Here is a 15,878-nt window from a genome sequence, read left to right on the forward strand (position 1 = left end):
CACCAGCCTTCCCTTGCATGCATTTTGGGGTGAGCTCCTGGGGCAAAGCATGATTTGGGGGAAGCAGCTGTTCTCTGCCATAGGTCCTCTGCAGAGCCATGGGGAGATGCCATGGGACAAACCCCACCATTTTTCTTAATCACTTGATGCACGCAACACGCTTTTGAAGGGCTTTCACACCTCTTAACCTGAGTTTGGGTTCACCTCACCCATCACACACCAAGCTCAGGCACAAAAGCCACCAGGCAGGACATGAAGGATGGCGGCAAGGACAATTTCTGCTGCAGACAGCTCTCAAGCCAGACATCATGTCAAGCAAAGCTCTGTGTATTATCAGCAAGGAAGGGAAGCTCAGCAAGACAGCAATACAGCTCTTCCCAGGCAATTTCATAAAACACTGACTTTCTAATTGAATTTGGAGTTTTGGCAATTAACCCTTCCAAAAGTATATATGCCTGCAGGGAGGAGGAGAAAAAAATAAAAAAGAAAACAACCACCAAACAAACATGTATAATCAGCTGTTAAGAGATTTTAAATGTTTAATTGGCAAGAAGAGGTTTTGGTTGCTGTCTAATTGTTCTGCAACCTAAAAACCAGCTGAGATTATGAAGAGGAAGGTTTATGCAACTGCTGGTGTGCTTGTTTGCCTGCGCGCATCCCCTCCCAACGCTGTTCTCAACCTGTTGTCCACATTCAGCCACGTTTTACCAAAAACTGGAGGTCTCCAAGATCACACTTGCTCTGCAAGAGAGGGATGAATGCTGGCACACAGACATGCCATGCACACAGCTCCAGATTAAGGTTCATGTTTCAATGGCCACTGAGTGTGAGCTGCACCCAGGGCTGCTGCAACCTCACTGGAAAATGGCTGAGCCCAAGAAAAGCAGAGAAGCACAGCTCTCAAAAAAAAAAAAAAAAAAAAAGAAGAAGAAGAAAAAAGCTTTCCTCTAGTTTGCTGGGCACTTTTCTTCCCCTGCCCCATCAGTTCTACCTGGTGGAAGCTCCAGCCTGGACAACGACAGCAACGTGCAAAAAGCAAACCTGGGCAAGACAACTAAGTTACTTGCCGAATGGAGAAATAATGGCTTTGAGCAGAGTTGTAGTACTTGGGGTTCTCAGTATTTTTCCGAATTATAACATCTGAAAACCCATAAAAGCCACTGAGAACACTCAACTGAATCCCACTGCCTAAGAAATTTTGCTCAGTTTTGTTTCTCTGCCCATTTTTAAGCTAATGGTTAATTCACACTTCAGAATGAGAACAAAGAAATGCGTCTCCTTTAAGATGCCTCAACACTACAAGACTTTTCACCCCCCAAGCACACCCAGGGCTGGATGCTAGGCTGTGTGTCTGTGCCAAGAGCTCCTCAAGCACTGTATATCATCTTCCTTCTCCTTGTCTGTAAGAAAAACCACCACACACACACACACACAAAAATTAAAAAAAATCCCCCAAACACCCAAACCAGGACCTTGCAGTGGTGATATCACCAGTGATGTTGAAATGACTGAAGTTTGCAGTGCAAATAATCTCTCTTCTCTTTCCCAACTCAGTAAACACTCCCAACATCCATAATTTCATGCAGTTATCCACGATCCTGCCATAATCAGAGACCAAGGGTTAAAATCTAGGCTCCTGGTTTGCTCTTTACAATGTCCCAGAGCTGGGTTGCAAGAAACTGCTCATAAACCCACAGCAGATTGACAAGTACTAAATGCCATTTTTCTAAACTAAAAAAAAAAAAATCAGAGGTGGGGCATGATTTTACCCTGGTACCCAGAGGAGGAATGTGCCTGCTACAAATGCAACCATCACACACATAACAGCACAGAAAGAGGGTTCAGAAATCCCTGCCAGGAAACACTGGGAAGTGTCTGGCTTCTATATAGCTGTATTAAACTGTTCCTCTTAGTGGGTGAGGGAAAGGCTGTGGATGTTGTCTACCTGAACTTCAGTAAAGGCTTTGAAGCTGTTTCCCACAGCATTCTCCTGGAGAAACTGGCTGCTCGTGGCTTGGATGGATGCACTCTCCTCTGGTAAAGCAAAGTCAAAAACCTGGCTGATGGCTGAGCCCAGAGAGTTGTGGTAAATGGAGTTAAATTCAGTTGGCGGCTGGTCCCAAGCGGTGTCCCCCAGGGCTCAGTGCTGGGACCAGTCCTGTTGAATGACTTTATCAATGATCTGGACGAGGAGGTTGGGTGCACCCTCAGTAAGTTTGCAGAGGACACCAAGTTGCCAGGAGTGTTACAGGACCCCAGCCTGGTGGGGCTGGAAGGGACCTCTGGAGCTCACCCAGCCCAACCCCCTGCTCAAGCAGGGTCTCCTAGAGCGGGCTGCACAGCCCAGGCAGGTTTGGATGTCTCCAGAGAAGGAGACCCCACCGCCTCTCTGGGCGGCCCGGCCCAGCGCTCCGGCACCCTCACGGTAAAGACGTTTTTCCTCACATTCAGGTGGAACTCCCCGTGTTGCAGCGTGTGCCTGTTGCCCCTTGTCCTGGCGCTGGGCACCGCTGGAAAGAGCCTGGCCCCGTCCTCTTGGCGCTCGCCCCTAAGATATTTGTAGGCATTGATGAGATCCCCTCTCAGTCTTCTCTCCAGGCTCAACAGCCCCAGCTCTCGCCTGTCCTCACCAGGGAGATGCTCCCGTCCCCTCATCATCTTTGTAGCCTCCGCTGGCCCCTCTCCAGCAGTTCTCTGTCTCTCTGGAACTGGGGAGCTCACACTGGACACCGCACTCCAGGTGCGGCCTCAGCAGGGCAGCGCAGGGCTGTTCCCCCCAGGCACAGGACCTGACACCTGCCCTTACTGAACCTGCCCAGCTCCGCAGCCTGCCCAGGCCTCGCTGAATGGCAGCGCAGCCTCTGCCTGGCTGGTACCACCCGCAGCTGACCTGCCGGAGGGCAGGGGGCTCTGCAGAGGGGTCGGGGCAGGCTGGATCCATGGGCTGAGGCCAGTGGTGTGAGGCTCAACCCGCCCCGTGCCCGTGGGTCACACCAGCCCCGGCAGCGCTGGGGGCAGGGGGCTGGGAGAGGCCTGGGGGGAAAGGGCCTGGGGGGGCTGGGATGGCCGGCTGGGCATGAGCCAGCACCGTGCCCGGGTGGCCAAGGAGGCCAACAGCGTCCTGGCTTGTGTCACAAACAGTGTGGCCAGCAGGGCCGGGGCAGTCACCGTCCCCCTGCCCTGGGCACTGGGGGGGCTGCACCTCGAGCCCTGGGCTCAGCGTTGGGCCCCTCAGCACCAGACAGACCCCGAGGGGCTGGAGCGTGTCCAGAGCCGGGCAGGGGCTGGGGCACAAGGCTGATGGGGGCGGCTGAGGGAGCTGGGGGGGTCAGCCTGGAGGGAAGGGGCTCAGGGGGGCCTTATTGCTCCCTACAGCTGCCTGAAAGGAGGGTGTAGCGAGGTGCGGTTGGTCTCTGCTCCCAGGTGACAAGCAACAGATGAAGAAATGGCCTCAAGTTGCGCTAGGGCAGGTTTAGATTGGATATGAGGAAAAATATCTTCACTGAAAGGGTGGCCAAGCACTGGCACAGGCTGCCCAGGGAGGCAGTGGAGGTGCCATCTTAGAGCTGTTTCAAAGAGCTGTAGATAGGGCACCTGGGGACAGGGTTTAATGGTGGGCTTGGTCATGGTAGGTTAATGGTTGGACCTGATGATCATAAGGGCCTTTTCCAACCTAAACTATTCTATGATTTTATTTTGATTGCAATTTGTTTGGGCCTTTATATGGTTAAGAGATACTCAGCCAGATACCTGGGCAAAATGCAAGCCCTGATGGTGAAGGGTGGGGAAAAGGAAAGGATGGCTACAGGGAAAAAAGACAGACAGAAAGACAGACAGAAAGACAGACAGAAAGACAGACAGAAAGACAGACAGAAAGACAAAAGGGAAGTGTGTGAACATGGTGATTTCTCATTTTAGCTCCCTCGGAGTGACATGAGCACAGCTCCCCACACCGGCTTCCCCGCGCGCCTTATGTCAAATCGAAACCTGAGGGAGCTGGAAGAGGAAACTACTGATTTGGGCTGGGTGGGAGCAGCAAACCCAACAATTTCCTGTCTGTGGTATGACAAACCCAGTCTCTGGTATTCGCGGGAACAGCACCGCCGCCTCCCACCCTACTCTCTTCCCCCTCCGACCGGGACCTGTGTCATCAGCTGGACTCTTTTGAGCCAAAGCAGATGGTTTGTAGTGAAAGAATAAAAAAAAAAATATTTTTTTTTTCCAAAGAGTCATCACCACTGTGGGTAAAAGTACTAATTGCTGTGATCGAAGCTTGGAGCTGCCTGTGTATGGCTTTTACCTACCGCCGCCCCAAATTCCTCTGGTCATTGGCAGTTCAGCTGAATATTCCACTTAGGCTAACAAAGAGGACATTATCTGAGCCACGATCCTGCAATTTGGTGTGAGCCTACGTAGAAGCTTCCTGTTAGATGTAAAGAGCCAGCCCTGCACAGATCAATGTGCACAGCCAGAGAGTATCTGTATTAACAGCCACTTACATATTCTTACTTAAGTATTATTCAAAATGTGTTATTCGGAGGACAAAGACTCTGCACAGGTCACTAGCAAAGGTATTAATCAAGTGGCAATATGTAAATGCAGGGCATGTTAGCAGTTCCGTCGGTCTCCTTGAAGATGCTGCTGAAGCGGGAGCATCTCTGCTGGGAGCATCCCTGACAGGCAGTGCCTAGCAGCTGCCTGGGTACCACTTCCACCTCAAAACGGCCCAAAAACCTGCCAGTTTCTAGCGCAGGAGCACTCTGTGCTCAGCACCACGCCAGATCCTCTCCAGCCTCTGGGCTCACCATCTCACCTCCTGGCGGCTGTGCAAGTTTTGCTGTTTAAAAACCTGGGATGAGTTTCCCAGGGAAAACTGGAGCAGGGTCAGTACAGAGCATCAGAGGACTCTTGCCTGCCCAAACTGCAGCAGCCCAAGCTGCCCTCAGCAGCAACCACAGCCACCATTTATCACACTATTTGAGACAAGCACTCACCACCCAGCCTCAAAGGGAATACAAACAGCTTCTTGCAAGCATCCCAGCATACTAAATGGCACTCAGAGTCCTCTTGTGAACGCCATGTATTTGAAAAGCCATACTAAAGAGGGACCAAGCACTGATTTTGATGCAAAACATCCTTCTCATCTCAACCGACAACTGACAGCCAGATGAGCATCTGCAGATCTTGCAAATGAAGATGCTCAGCTGTCATCCTGGCAGCATGGACCGGAGAAATACCTCAACCATACTCCAGGCACCAAGCACTGATGCTCAAATAAGTATTTCTGGAAAGCGTGCCTACAATGAAACCCTTCCTTTATTTCTCTTTAGCCTCCAACCATTTCTCTTGCCTCCTCTTAACAGCAAAGCACACATTGTCACCTAGTGAGGCCCTACGCAAGTCTCCTTGCAGAAGTCCAAAGCAAAAGCAGCAAGACAGCACTGCAGATTCATCCTGCCTTGTGTTTGCAATAGAAATGGGCTGCATTTCTCTTACATAGCCTTAAGCTGTTTCAAAGAGTTCATTCCAGTTTCAAGGCAAAGAATTTCCCCAGCTAGTCTTACGATGGCTTGGAGCATTTATAAGCACTGCAAAACCTCAAACACAAACTCGGGGAGATCAATGACGCTGCACTTCCTTGGTGTTTTATTCATAACCCTTTAAGGGGTCCATTAAGAAAAAGAGATTTTACAGGGAGAACACTAATATTTTCAATCGATCTTGCACTTAGTACAGCTGCAGTCATTGGCAAGAGAGCACAGGCAAAGTCCATTCGACGGTGAACAGAGCCCCTCAGGTGAATCCCAGGCACATTTGCAGGCTAAAACCAGCAAAAGAAAAGAGCTTGATGTGCTACAATATGCTATGTCACCTAAATCAAAACACTTTGCATGTGACAACTGCCCTGCCAGTCCTCAGGAGACATCCCGCCCTCTCCCAGATGATGGAAAGGAGATAGCGGAGGAGCTGCCAAGGGGAACAATGGAGTTCAAACCAGTTGCCCAAACTCTTATCCAAGATGTGATTCACAGAAGACCCCAAGGCCTCAGAAGATGTCATCAGTGCCTGGCATTATCAGCTGCTCTCTCTGAAGGCAGAGAGCTTGATTTGACATTTAGTCCCAGTGCAGCTCGTGTGCCCGTCCTGGCTTGATAAAATGGGGACACCAGCGCACCACCAGGCAGCACCTGAGCCATCCTCCTGCCTTGGCTCGGCCATGCAGCAAGTGCTAACACCTTCTGATCCAGAAGGACTGCTGTAATTGCAAACCTAGCTGGGTTGGTTTCATTCACTTCCCAGTTTTCTTCAGGTACAAACCCCTAAAGGTGCTCACTTCTCCACCCAGTGCTCCCAGCGAGCTGCCATTGCTGGAACTGGCTGCCACGCATATGCTGCCTGTAGAAGACACCTAGGGAGAAATCTGCATTTCCACTGCAAAACTTCTATCCACAGACTTTTTGAGTCTGCTCAGTGCACATTTAGGTCAACTGTCTGAAGCCATTCCTCTGCCAACCAACATTTGTCCCCCCCTTCCCTGATTCTGTGAGCTATTATTTTATTCCGACTACCGTACAGAGCATTGCCCAAACACAATCCCGCATTTAATGTTTACCCTACAAAGCTCCGTTTCATTTGTGCATTTCAAAAAAGCAGGGGTTTTTCTTGCATGTGTTTAAAACAGCCTAAAGTTGACAACAACAATAACCTGCGTTCACTTCCTTCCTTCCTCTACTCCCAGTGATTTTAAGCCTCATTTTTTGTTTGTAAGTCAATAGTGGCAAAATTCCTAAAAACCCCTGGGTAAGCACCAGGAGTTTCCAGTACAGACCCCAACCCACACAGACCAACTAAATGCTACTGCTCTTAAAACCTCAGCAGGTTTTTTTGCCTGTTTTTCAGAGATGACTCTGCCAAGCACAGGGCACGTTTAATTAATCAAGTGGTTTAATCCAGCAGGGTGATAAATAACAGGGGAGTGATCAGGTCATTGCAATTCACTTGAGTAACCAGAATCCCTATCTGCTCCTTGGGTTTCTTCCAATCCCTGCCTGCATTAGTGACAGATTTTAATTGCCAATTCCCAAATAGGCCAATTGCAGCGACTCTGCACAGGCAAGAACTGAATCGACAAGATTTACTGATATCCCTAATGGCAAGGCTGCAGGTAAGAGACTCTCTTGTGTTCTTGCTCTCAGCATGCCACCCCAGTCCTCTCCAAGGCAAAGGGCTATTTACTGCGATCATTTTCTCCTACGAGCATCAGAAAATACTAACGTTAATCTACACTTTCCCTTTTCCAAGCTCTCCTTGCTGCTGGCAGAAGGGAAGGCATTTCTTCCCCCTGCTTACTAATGGTTGGAGAACTTCTACCAGCATCCTGCCAGCAGAGCAGGGCCAGTTTGCTGCAAATTCACAGCAATGCCTTAAATATCAGTGAAACTCTGGGCAGCCCACAGAAATCTGCTTTCCCTGCCCTCTGGCAGCAAAAAGCCTATGTGAGGTTTGTCCCAAATGATGGAGCCAGCAACCCCCTGCCCAAGGCACAAACCCCCTTTCCTTCCTCCCCCTGCAATGTGCAAGTGGAGCAGTCCATAGGAGATCTCAGAGCTGCAAGGAAACTTGATTTTTAAGAAATTTCCTTAAAACTGTCAGCAAAAAATCCGCTTTGCAAATGAATAATTTTTGTAATGCTGGGAGTTGTTAAAAAACACCAGCAGGGACAGAGGAACGATGGGGAGGGACAGGTTAAAAACACAGAGAAATGGTTTCAACATGGAAAAATTGCAAAATTAATATATTTGGAGACAAAGCAGCAGCAGAGGCTGGATGAAGGAGGGCATTGAGGAGGCACACAAGGGTAAGAAGCAAGCCCTGGCCCACCCTGCTCTGCTAAACCTGACCCCGATAGCCTGGCAGGAGCTCCAAGAAGAACCATAAAAATAATGAGAAGGCTGGAAGAGCTGACATGCAGGAAGATGAAAAGGAACTAAATACGTATAGCTTGGCTCACTGACAAAGGCCAAGGGGAAAGGGAAGGCAATAGCCGGAGATATCTGCAGGTCTCAACCATCCCAGGGAGGGGGGCACAGGGGCTGAGCCCCCGGGGAAGCAGCATCCCACTCCCTCCACTGGGGCCAGCACTGCAGCCACTGCATTCCTTCCCTCTAATACAATCCCTAATTTAACAAGTGGAGAGGATCCGGGCAAACGCATTTCGGGGGGGGAGTGTTGTGCATTACATCAAGCGCTAATTTAGGTCCTCGCTGGGCTCTGTCCCTGTGCATGCGCCCAGCTTTCTGCACACAAGCTGGCCCCAGCTCTGCTTCAGCATCTGCTGGCCCCAACACCCAGCTCAGCTCAGAACTGAGGGGAGCGTCGCTTATTCATTTGTGATCAACAGGTTGGGTTTTTTATCATTTCTAGAAAGCTTTTTTTTTTCCCCCTAGCCACTGACTCCTCAACTTCAGCTGATCTTTCTGCAGCTCCAGCATAAAAATTACAAAAAAAAACCAAACCAAACAAATTTTTGGAGAGTCAAGGCTATCTCCAGCACGAGACCCTTTGATGCGAGCACTTGCTTCCTTTCGAAACAAGCATATTTATATCCATCTCTTCCTTCCTGTAACTTCAGATAATTAATAAATCAAAACCTAAGCATGGTGGAAGATGGTATTTTCAAAGCCACACGAGGGCTTTGCATTGAACCGGGACTTGCAGGCACAGCTGACAGGTCCACTACTCCCACAGCCGCAGGCACGCGCGGGGCCCTTGCAATGAATATTTCATTTAAGCAGTTACAGTCATCAGCCCAGTCTATACCGTTGAGTAAACACACCCGAGCTGATATAAAAAGAGCTGATAAAAAAAAGCCGGGGTGGGGTGGGGGGGTTGGCGGGGCTGAGCTCCCCAGGGCCGGCGGGTCAGCCGCTCGCTTTTGGCAGGGAGCTCGTCCAAGCTGGCTCCTCCGCCACAAAGCCATCCCAGCGGCTTCGGCCGTGCGTTCCCACGCGTCCCAGACAAACGGGCTCTTTGTCCAGGTATGCACCCAAAGCCACCGGACACCACGGTGTTCCCAGCCTCAAACCCCCCATCCTGACCCACACCACCCCGTTAATCACCCCATGCTCACGAAGGGCCCTTGGAGGTGCTTTCCTCATCCAAAGCAGCGCTGAACCAGCTTTAACTTCAGAATTCATTTTTTTTCTGTAAACTGGAGAATACCCATAAAAACCCGCCCCGCTCCCCCTCCAGCACCCTGTAAATGAAAACGTTTCACAGCTCTGTATCAAACCCTGCTCTGTATCAAACCCTGCTGGCAAAGCGGCCGACGGAGGGGGGGCTGAACCCCACCAGCAGGCAAAGGGTCCCAGCGTATGAAAGTTTGGCTGGTTTGGCCCGAGGCAGTTGGGAAACGCAGCCCCAGGGCGCTGGCTGGGAGTGTGGGGGCTGTGGGGGTCCTGCCACCCATGGCACTGGGGGCTTCTGGGGGCAGCTGGGAGGGCGCACGGGGGACAGGGGCAGCTTAGGGCTGGGCTGGGGTGCTATGGCAGGGGCTGCACCGGCATGGTGCTGGGACATGGGGCAGGAAGGGTGCTGGGATGGGTGCTAAGGTGGGCAGGGTGCTGGGTGCTGGAGCACCGCACTGGGGCAGGGTGCTGGGTACCGGGGTGCTGGAGCAGGGTGCTGGGTGCTGGGGCAGGGTGCTGGAGAACAGCACCGCGGCAGGGTGCTGGGTGCTGGGGCACAGCACTGGGGCAGGGTGCTGGGTGCTGGGGCAGGGTGCTGGGCTGGATGGGGGGGTGCCAGGGGACTCACCCAGCTTCTCGACGAGGCGCAGCATGACGCCGCCGATGTGGATCTCCCCGGTGACCCGCAGGGTGACGTCGCGGCCCAGGTCGGTGACATGGACGCTCAGCTCCCACGTCCCATCGGCGTAGCAGCCGTCCGGCATGCGGATCCCGTCCAGCGCCATGGCCCCGGCCTCCTGCGCCCCAGCCGCGCCTCAGCGCCCGCCCGCCGGCACGGCTCGGCTCGGCTCGGCTGGGCACGGCGCGGCACAGCCCGCCTCCGCGCCCGGGGGGTGGGCTGGGGGCGCGGCGGGGCGGGCTCGGGGGGTGCAGCGCTGCCCGCCGCCCCCAGCCGCTGCCTGCGGGGCCGCCGCGGGAGAGAAGGGGCGGGCGGGGAGAGGAGGGAGGGGAGGGGAGGGGAGGAGGAGGGGGAGGGGGGGGAGGAGGGGGGAGGAGGGGGAGGAGGAGGAGGAGGAGGGGGATAATAATTAAAGGAAAAACGCGCCCCGCGCCGCCGGGCCCCTTGGCCTTTTATGGAAGCGAAGGACGGAGCAAGCGGGGGCCGCTCCAACATCCGGGACTCTCCGGGGGGCGGCCCGGCCCGGCCCGGCTCGGCTCGGTTCGCTGAGCCGGCCCGGGGAGCAGCCCCTGTGGCCGGTGGGAGCCCCGTGTCTCAAACACGCGTGAGTGCTTGGAGCGCCTTTCCGTGGCAGCCTTGCCCGCCCTGCTGCTGCCTTCAGGGTTTGGTTTCTTTTGTTGGGTTTTATATATATATATATATATATATATATATATATATATATTTAACGCTGCCCATTTAAAAGCCCTAAATTCATAAACAAAATATTTCTCGTTCAGCAAAGCCCTTAGCTCAGCATCGCAGCCCAGGGCCCATGCTGTGCCTGCGCTGAGGCTGGGCGATATGTTGGTTCCCTCCATCCTCATCATCAGCCAAGCTAGGAAATGGGAACTGTCTTTAAATAAGGGTCTGAACGGGCACAAATGGAGAAAAAAAAAAAAAAAAGAAAAGAAAAATTCTCTGCTTCCTGTAGCTCCCCACCCAATGATACATACATCCCGCCAAGGCCGCCGGGCTTCCTGAAAAACCGTCACTCGGAAGGCGGTGCGTGGCGAGGGCCGGCGCGCGGTGGTCAGCAGTGGTGGGCGGGATGTCCCCAGCACCGAGCCAGGTGGTGGGATGTTTCATCCCGATGCCACCGTGCTGGACAGTGGGATGCCAGGCGGTGGGACGCCATCCCGATGCCACCATGCTGGGCAGTGGGATGCCAGGTGCTGGGATGCCGCATCCTGATGCTGCCATGCCAGGCAGTGGGATGCCACATCCCGATGCCACCGTGCCTTCCCCGCCAGCCTCTGGGATGGCTCTGCCAGCCCAGGGCTTTCTCCACGAGCGCCATTCCCACGTCCTGTGCTGCAAAGGGCAGTGGGAGCTTTGCCATCGGGGAGGCAGCAAAAACTTCTTAATGGGGATGATAAAGGTTTTGCCACCTTTTTGCTTTTGCTGTTATAATGGAGATATTTACAAAGGGCTCCTCCTTTGTTTTCCCATATGCATTAATAAAAAACTTCCCGAGCTTGCTCTGGGCAGCATAAACCAGGTTTTACCCGCGAGCAGCGCGGGCGATTTGGGCTGACTTGGCCAATGCTGCCAGAGGGAAATGGGTAACATCGCCCTGACTGATGGGAGGATGGGCAGCAGAACTCCACCCCCCCAAATCCTCCTGGGGCCTTAAGCCCTGTCAGTGTCACCCCCCATTTCATCCCCCCAAACTTGGAAACTGGACCACAATTCACAGGGTGATGGTTTGGGAGGGCAGGGGAAAGCCAGTCTGTAACAACAAAGCTTTTGCAGATTGTATCACCGTGTTCTTCCAGCGTAAAACAATAGGGCAATAAATAGAAAGGGTTACTCTCAACCCGAACGTTTTGGATGAGGTTCCCAGCTGATGCAATTCAATACGGCTCCGCCGGAGCTCGTAACCTTTTAGTACAGCTGATGGCATGCTGTGAGGTATAGGCTGCTGGCTTCTTGTGCTCTTCAGACAAGTTGCAGAGTTTCTCTTTCCCTAAGGATGGGGAAAGCCACTCTCTCTGCCCTCTCCATCCCAGCTGGTGCTGGGTGCTGCCATTCCTGGGGCTCCCCTTTCCTCCCAGTGCCGCTGCTGGGTGGTGGGTGTGTGGAGAGGCAGGCAGCGTCAGCTCTGATGCTGGCTCGAGAGGCAAAGCAAGGTCAAAAATGCACCGGCCGCCGTGACTCTTGCGTCAGAGGCAGCCAAGCATCCCCGGGGCTCTTCCCACTGTTTGCAAGAAGTCCTCACTCCTTACGAGCAACAATAGCCAAATAAGGTGCCGAAATGCACAGCTGCTTCCATCGGGACAGGGATGATACCTACCAGATCTGCCTGCAGCACAGCTCCTGGCCCGCCGCTCCTTCTGCCTCCACTCTGCAGAAACCAGGATGATTTTCCGATGAAACGGCTCAACGGGCATCTTTCGGAAATCAGCAATGAACCTGAGTGGCTCCTTCTCTGTTGTGGGTTTATTCGACTTGTTTTGCCCCCTTTTTTTATTCATGACCTTTTTGGGGGGTTTAAACTGTTATGTGCAGTTGTTGAAACCAGCTGGCTTTCCTGCTTGGCTGCTGCAGGTCTGCCGGCAAGCCGGTCGGACTGGCTCTTTCCAGGGTGACCGGCCATGGAAACCTGCCCTGTGCGTTTGGGTGACTGGAGGAGGAAAAGCAGCGTGACTGAGCGCCCGGCCCCGCTCCACATACACAGGCAGAGAAATTCCCCCCATCTCCTATAAACAAAAGCTCTGTTTCCTCAGATGCTCCAGCACAGCCAAGAGCGATCTGCTCTGACCTGGTGGTGGGCAGCCCCTGCTCTTCCCCCATCATCCCACCAGTTCACTTGGGTCTCAGTATTCCCTGTCTGCAGCTTCTTCCTTAACAAGGGAGAAGTTTCAAAAGACCACCCCGAAAAAAGAGAAATGCAGATGCTTGGCTTTCCCCCTCGTGGTACTTTTTGCCTCTCTAACACCTCACACCTGATGTGCTCCTTTACAGCCCACTGCCACTGGTATTGCTCCTCTTCACAGAGGGTCTGCAAGCCCTTTACTTCTCCTTGAGTTTTACTCTGAGCTCTTCACAAACAACCCTAAAGTGACTTGGAGCGTTACTTGAGTCCCTTTGAAAAAATGCACCGCTAGAAATAAACTCAGGCAGGGACCGACCAGCACCACAAGCTGCCTGTTGCCTGGTCCTGCATCTCCGGCACCGCATGACAGCAGGTGAGAGAGGTTTGAACCACCTGGGTGGTTTTCTCCATGTGTCTCTATCCCCTTCCACCTCTAAGCATCTTTTGGATGTAGCCAAGGTTCACTTTTCACAAACGATCATTTCCCAGCAAAGTGAAGGTCGCAAAGGAAACGTGCTGGGTAACTCCACTTCCTTGATTATTCCTGGCAACATTTGTTCTTCCCTAATTTTGTCATTTCGGAAATGTCCACATTACTTGGCTTTTTTATTTTTCTGAATGTATATGCAGAGTAATGAAGCTGTCGTGGCTACATGTTGGACAAATGTGCAATCACCTGGTATATGTGTAGAGTCGTTCAGTATCCTTGTAATGAAAGGATGAATAATAATGTTGATGAAGTTCTTGAAGAGGCACTTGAGATGTGGAGGTTTAGTCTTTCTAGATTGTAGCAATTCCGTCTTGTGATCTTGCAAAGATCGTTTAGCATCTCCATACCTCACTGCCCAGCAGTAAAATACTACTTGCTTATGTCCATTAGGATGCAACTCCACCCGTGCAATCCCACTGCTTTGATCCTGCATTGCCTTCCATCTCAGCAGGATGCAATGTCTACTCCTGATGAATGAAGTCAGAATTCCCAGGATTTTGTCTCCCCTTTGAGCCTGTACATAACAGAGCCTCATCACCCTTTCCTGAGAAGGTGTCTTCGGCTTTTTCCCACCAGCTGCGGGGCAGAACAGGGATGACAGCCGGTATCAGAGCTGGAGGGCTACGTGGGGCCCAGGGCTGAACACACAAAGCAGCACTTCGGTATCTTCATAGAGTTTGAGGGCCATGAAGGATGTGCCGGGCTGTAGGCTCAAGTACTTGCATCTTCAGAGTGGGATGTTTGTCTTGGTAACCCCAAGGAAAGGTCAGGCAACCTGGTGTGGAAATGCAGCTGGGTGCTCTGGGCGAGAAGCACTGGTGCCAAGGTGAGTGTCCTTACCTAAAGTGAGAGCCATCGACCTTAGGACTGTGTGGCTGGCGCTCTCCTCCTGATAGCCAAGGACAAGCAGGATGAAGCCAGGGACCAAGATTCAAGACTATCACAACCATTCAGCTTGGCCCTTCATGCCCAAAGGTTACAAGAAACATCCCTGCAGCTGGAATAAATCCTAGCTTGCAAGAGATAGCTACGCTCAGGTAAGAGACACAAAGCCCGAGTGAGCTACCTCCTCCCTTGAGAAGTCAAGCCAAGGTTTTGTTGCCCTACAGCTATGAAATCACATCTCATTTCCATGCTGCATGTGCCTAACATCAGCTGTGGTGCACTGGAGCCTGCTAGGCTTGTGCCGCAGGACAAACCCTGCTACAGGGCTCTTCTGCCCCCTCTTCACCTTCTTTCCAGGAACTGGTGTCAATTAAGCTCTTGAAGCCTCAGGCTGGGAGGTTTGTTTCCCAACCTCTTCCTCGGCAATCAGCTCTTCATAACAAATAACTCCGCTGGCTCTCCTGACTGTGGCAGGCATTAGTTTCCTGTTGACATGAATCCCTGCACCGTCGTTTGTCTTTTATCCTTTTTCTGTCATGTGGTTTTGTTCTTCTGATGTTTCCAGCTGCCAGGAGTGACCTCCACTGTGTGTGACTCTTGCCTTGGCCCAGAAAGGAGGCAACATGCCCCGAATCATTCTCCAGTCATCCCCAAGGTCAAAAGGGTCCTTGAACTTTGTGTCTCTCTGAAAGTCATGGTGGCTCCCTCTTGACATCTGTTTTGGCCAGAGGGAGTTGTTAGCTGAACACTTGAATCCATGTGATGGAGAGTTTGGATAAATCCCAGGTAAATTCTCCTGGAAGTTGGTTCATCCCCATGTCCTTCCAGCTCCCTGAGCGGTGCCTGAGTGTCTCACAACAGCCGTGCCCCCACCCTTTGCTGATCTTCCTCTGTATCACCTGTGCCTGGCTCATGGGTTGGGCACCTCTCATCATCCTCACCTTGGACTCTTCATGTCTTTGCAGCAGCAGATCATGCTGCTGTGCATAGCCTGTGTTGTAGCAAAGGGTGGGGCAGAAAAGCTGCACAGGGATGCAGGAACGTGTCCTTCTCAGCTGCTGTCATCCTCATCAGTCTTTCAGACAGCCCCAGGGATGTTGGACCATTGCCCCCATGCAGCCCAATGCCAAGGTTTCCAAATTATTTTGGCAAAACCTATCCCAAATGTAGCTCTCCCTGGCTGCTTTTACCAGCTCCCTGAGGCGTCTCTCCTGTGGATGCTGCAGATACTTTGCATGGAACCGTCAGCAAGTGGCCAGCAGAATGCATTTCCTAGAAACCCAGGATGGAAAAGGCTGTGTTTTGGTGAGGTAATCCCAGAATGGATCAGTCTGTAGAGTTTTTTGTCTGAAACTGACTTTGAAGGGTACTTTAGCACACTGCTGATTTGAGCTTGCCCAAGAGAAAGGGGGTAACTCTAGCCCAAAGGTTCAAATATCTCACACACACCCACTTGTCCTGTAATGTACAACATATTAAACCACTTTCTATTGTCCATCAGATTTTTTGAGCCTTTGCCATTCCCGTTCTGGCTTTGATCCACCTTCAGAAGGCCTCCTATTCATTTGACTCTACAAATACAAAGTACAGGCCAGTAGACTGAATTTCTCCCATGGAGCTGGGGCTCAAAGAAAACCCAAATGTCACGCAACGCTCCATCACCATCCCTCAAGCTGGTCACTCTGGGATGTTAGAAGAAACATCCAGCATCATTTATCCACAGCTATTCAGCAAGAAGAAAACCCCAAAATCCAAAATAATTCATCCGAATGGCTCCAA

At 52.0% G+C, this 15,878-nt stretch overlaps 1 protein-coding gene across 4 annotated transcripts in view; it reads right to left on the reverse strand.

Annotated features, from left to right (window-relative positions):
- Window positions 1-10,160, reverse strand: part of FERMT2 (FERM domain containing kindlin 2) — a 52,043-nt gene extending 41,883 nt beyond the window's left edge. For 2 of the 4 annotated variants that reach the window (XM_027794633.2, XM_055807771.1), the window contains exon 1: window positions 9,817-10,159. In XM_027794633.2, the coding sequence (XP_027650434.2) occupies window positions 9,817-9,973 (157 nt within the window). In that variant the 5' untranslated portion in view covers window positions 9,974-10,159. Of the gene's footprint in view, window positions 1-9,816 lie in introns of all 4 variants that reach the window. The other 2 variants (XM_027794632.2, XM_005243000.4) reach the window with 2 other exon arrangements.
- Window positions 10,161-15,878: the final 5,718 nt, after the last annotated feature.

The sequence above is a fragment of the Falco peregrinus genome, chromosome 1, assembly GCF_023634155.1.
Source record: "Falco peregrinus isolate bFalPer1 chromosome 1, bFalPer1.pri, whole genome shotgun sequence".
In the NCBI taxonomy this organism is placed as follows: Eukaryota; Metazoa; Chordata; class Aves; order Falconiformes; family Falconidae; genus Falco; species Falco peregrinus.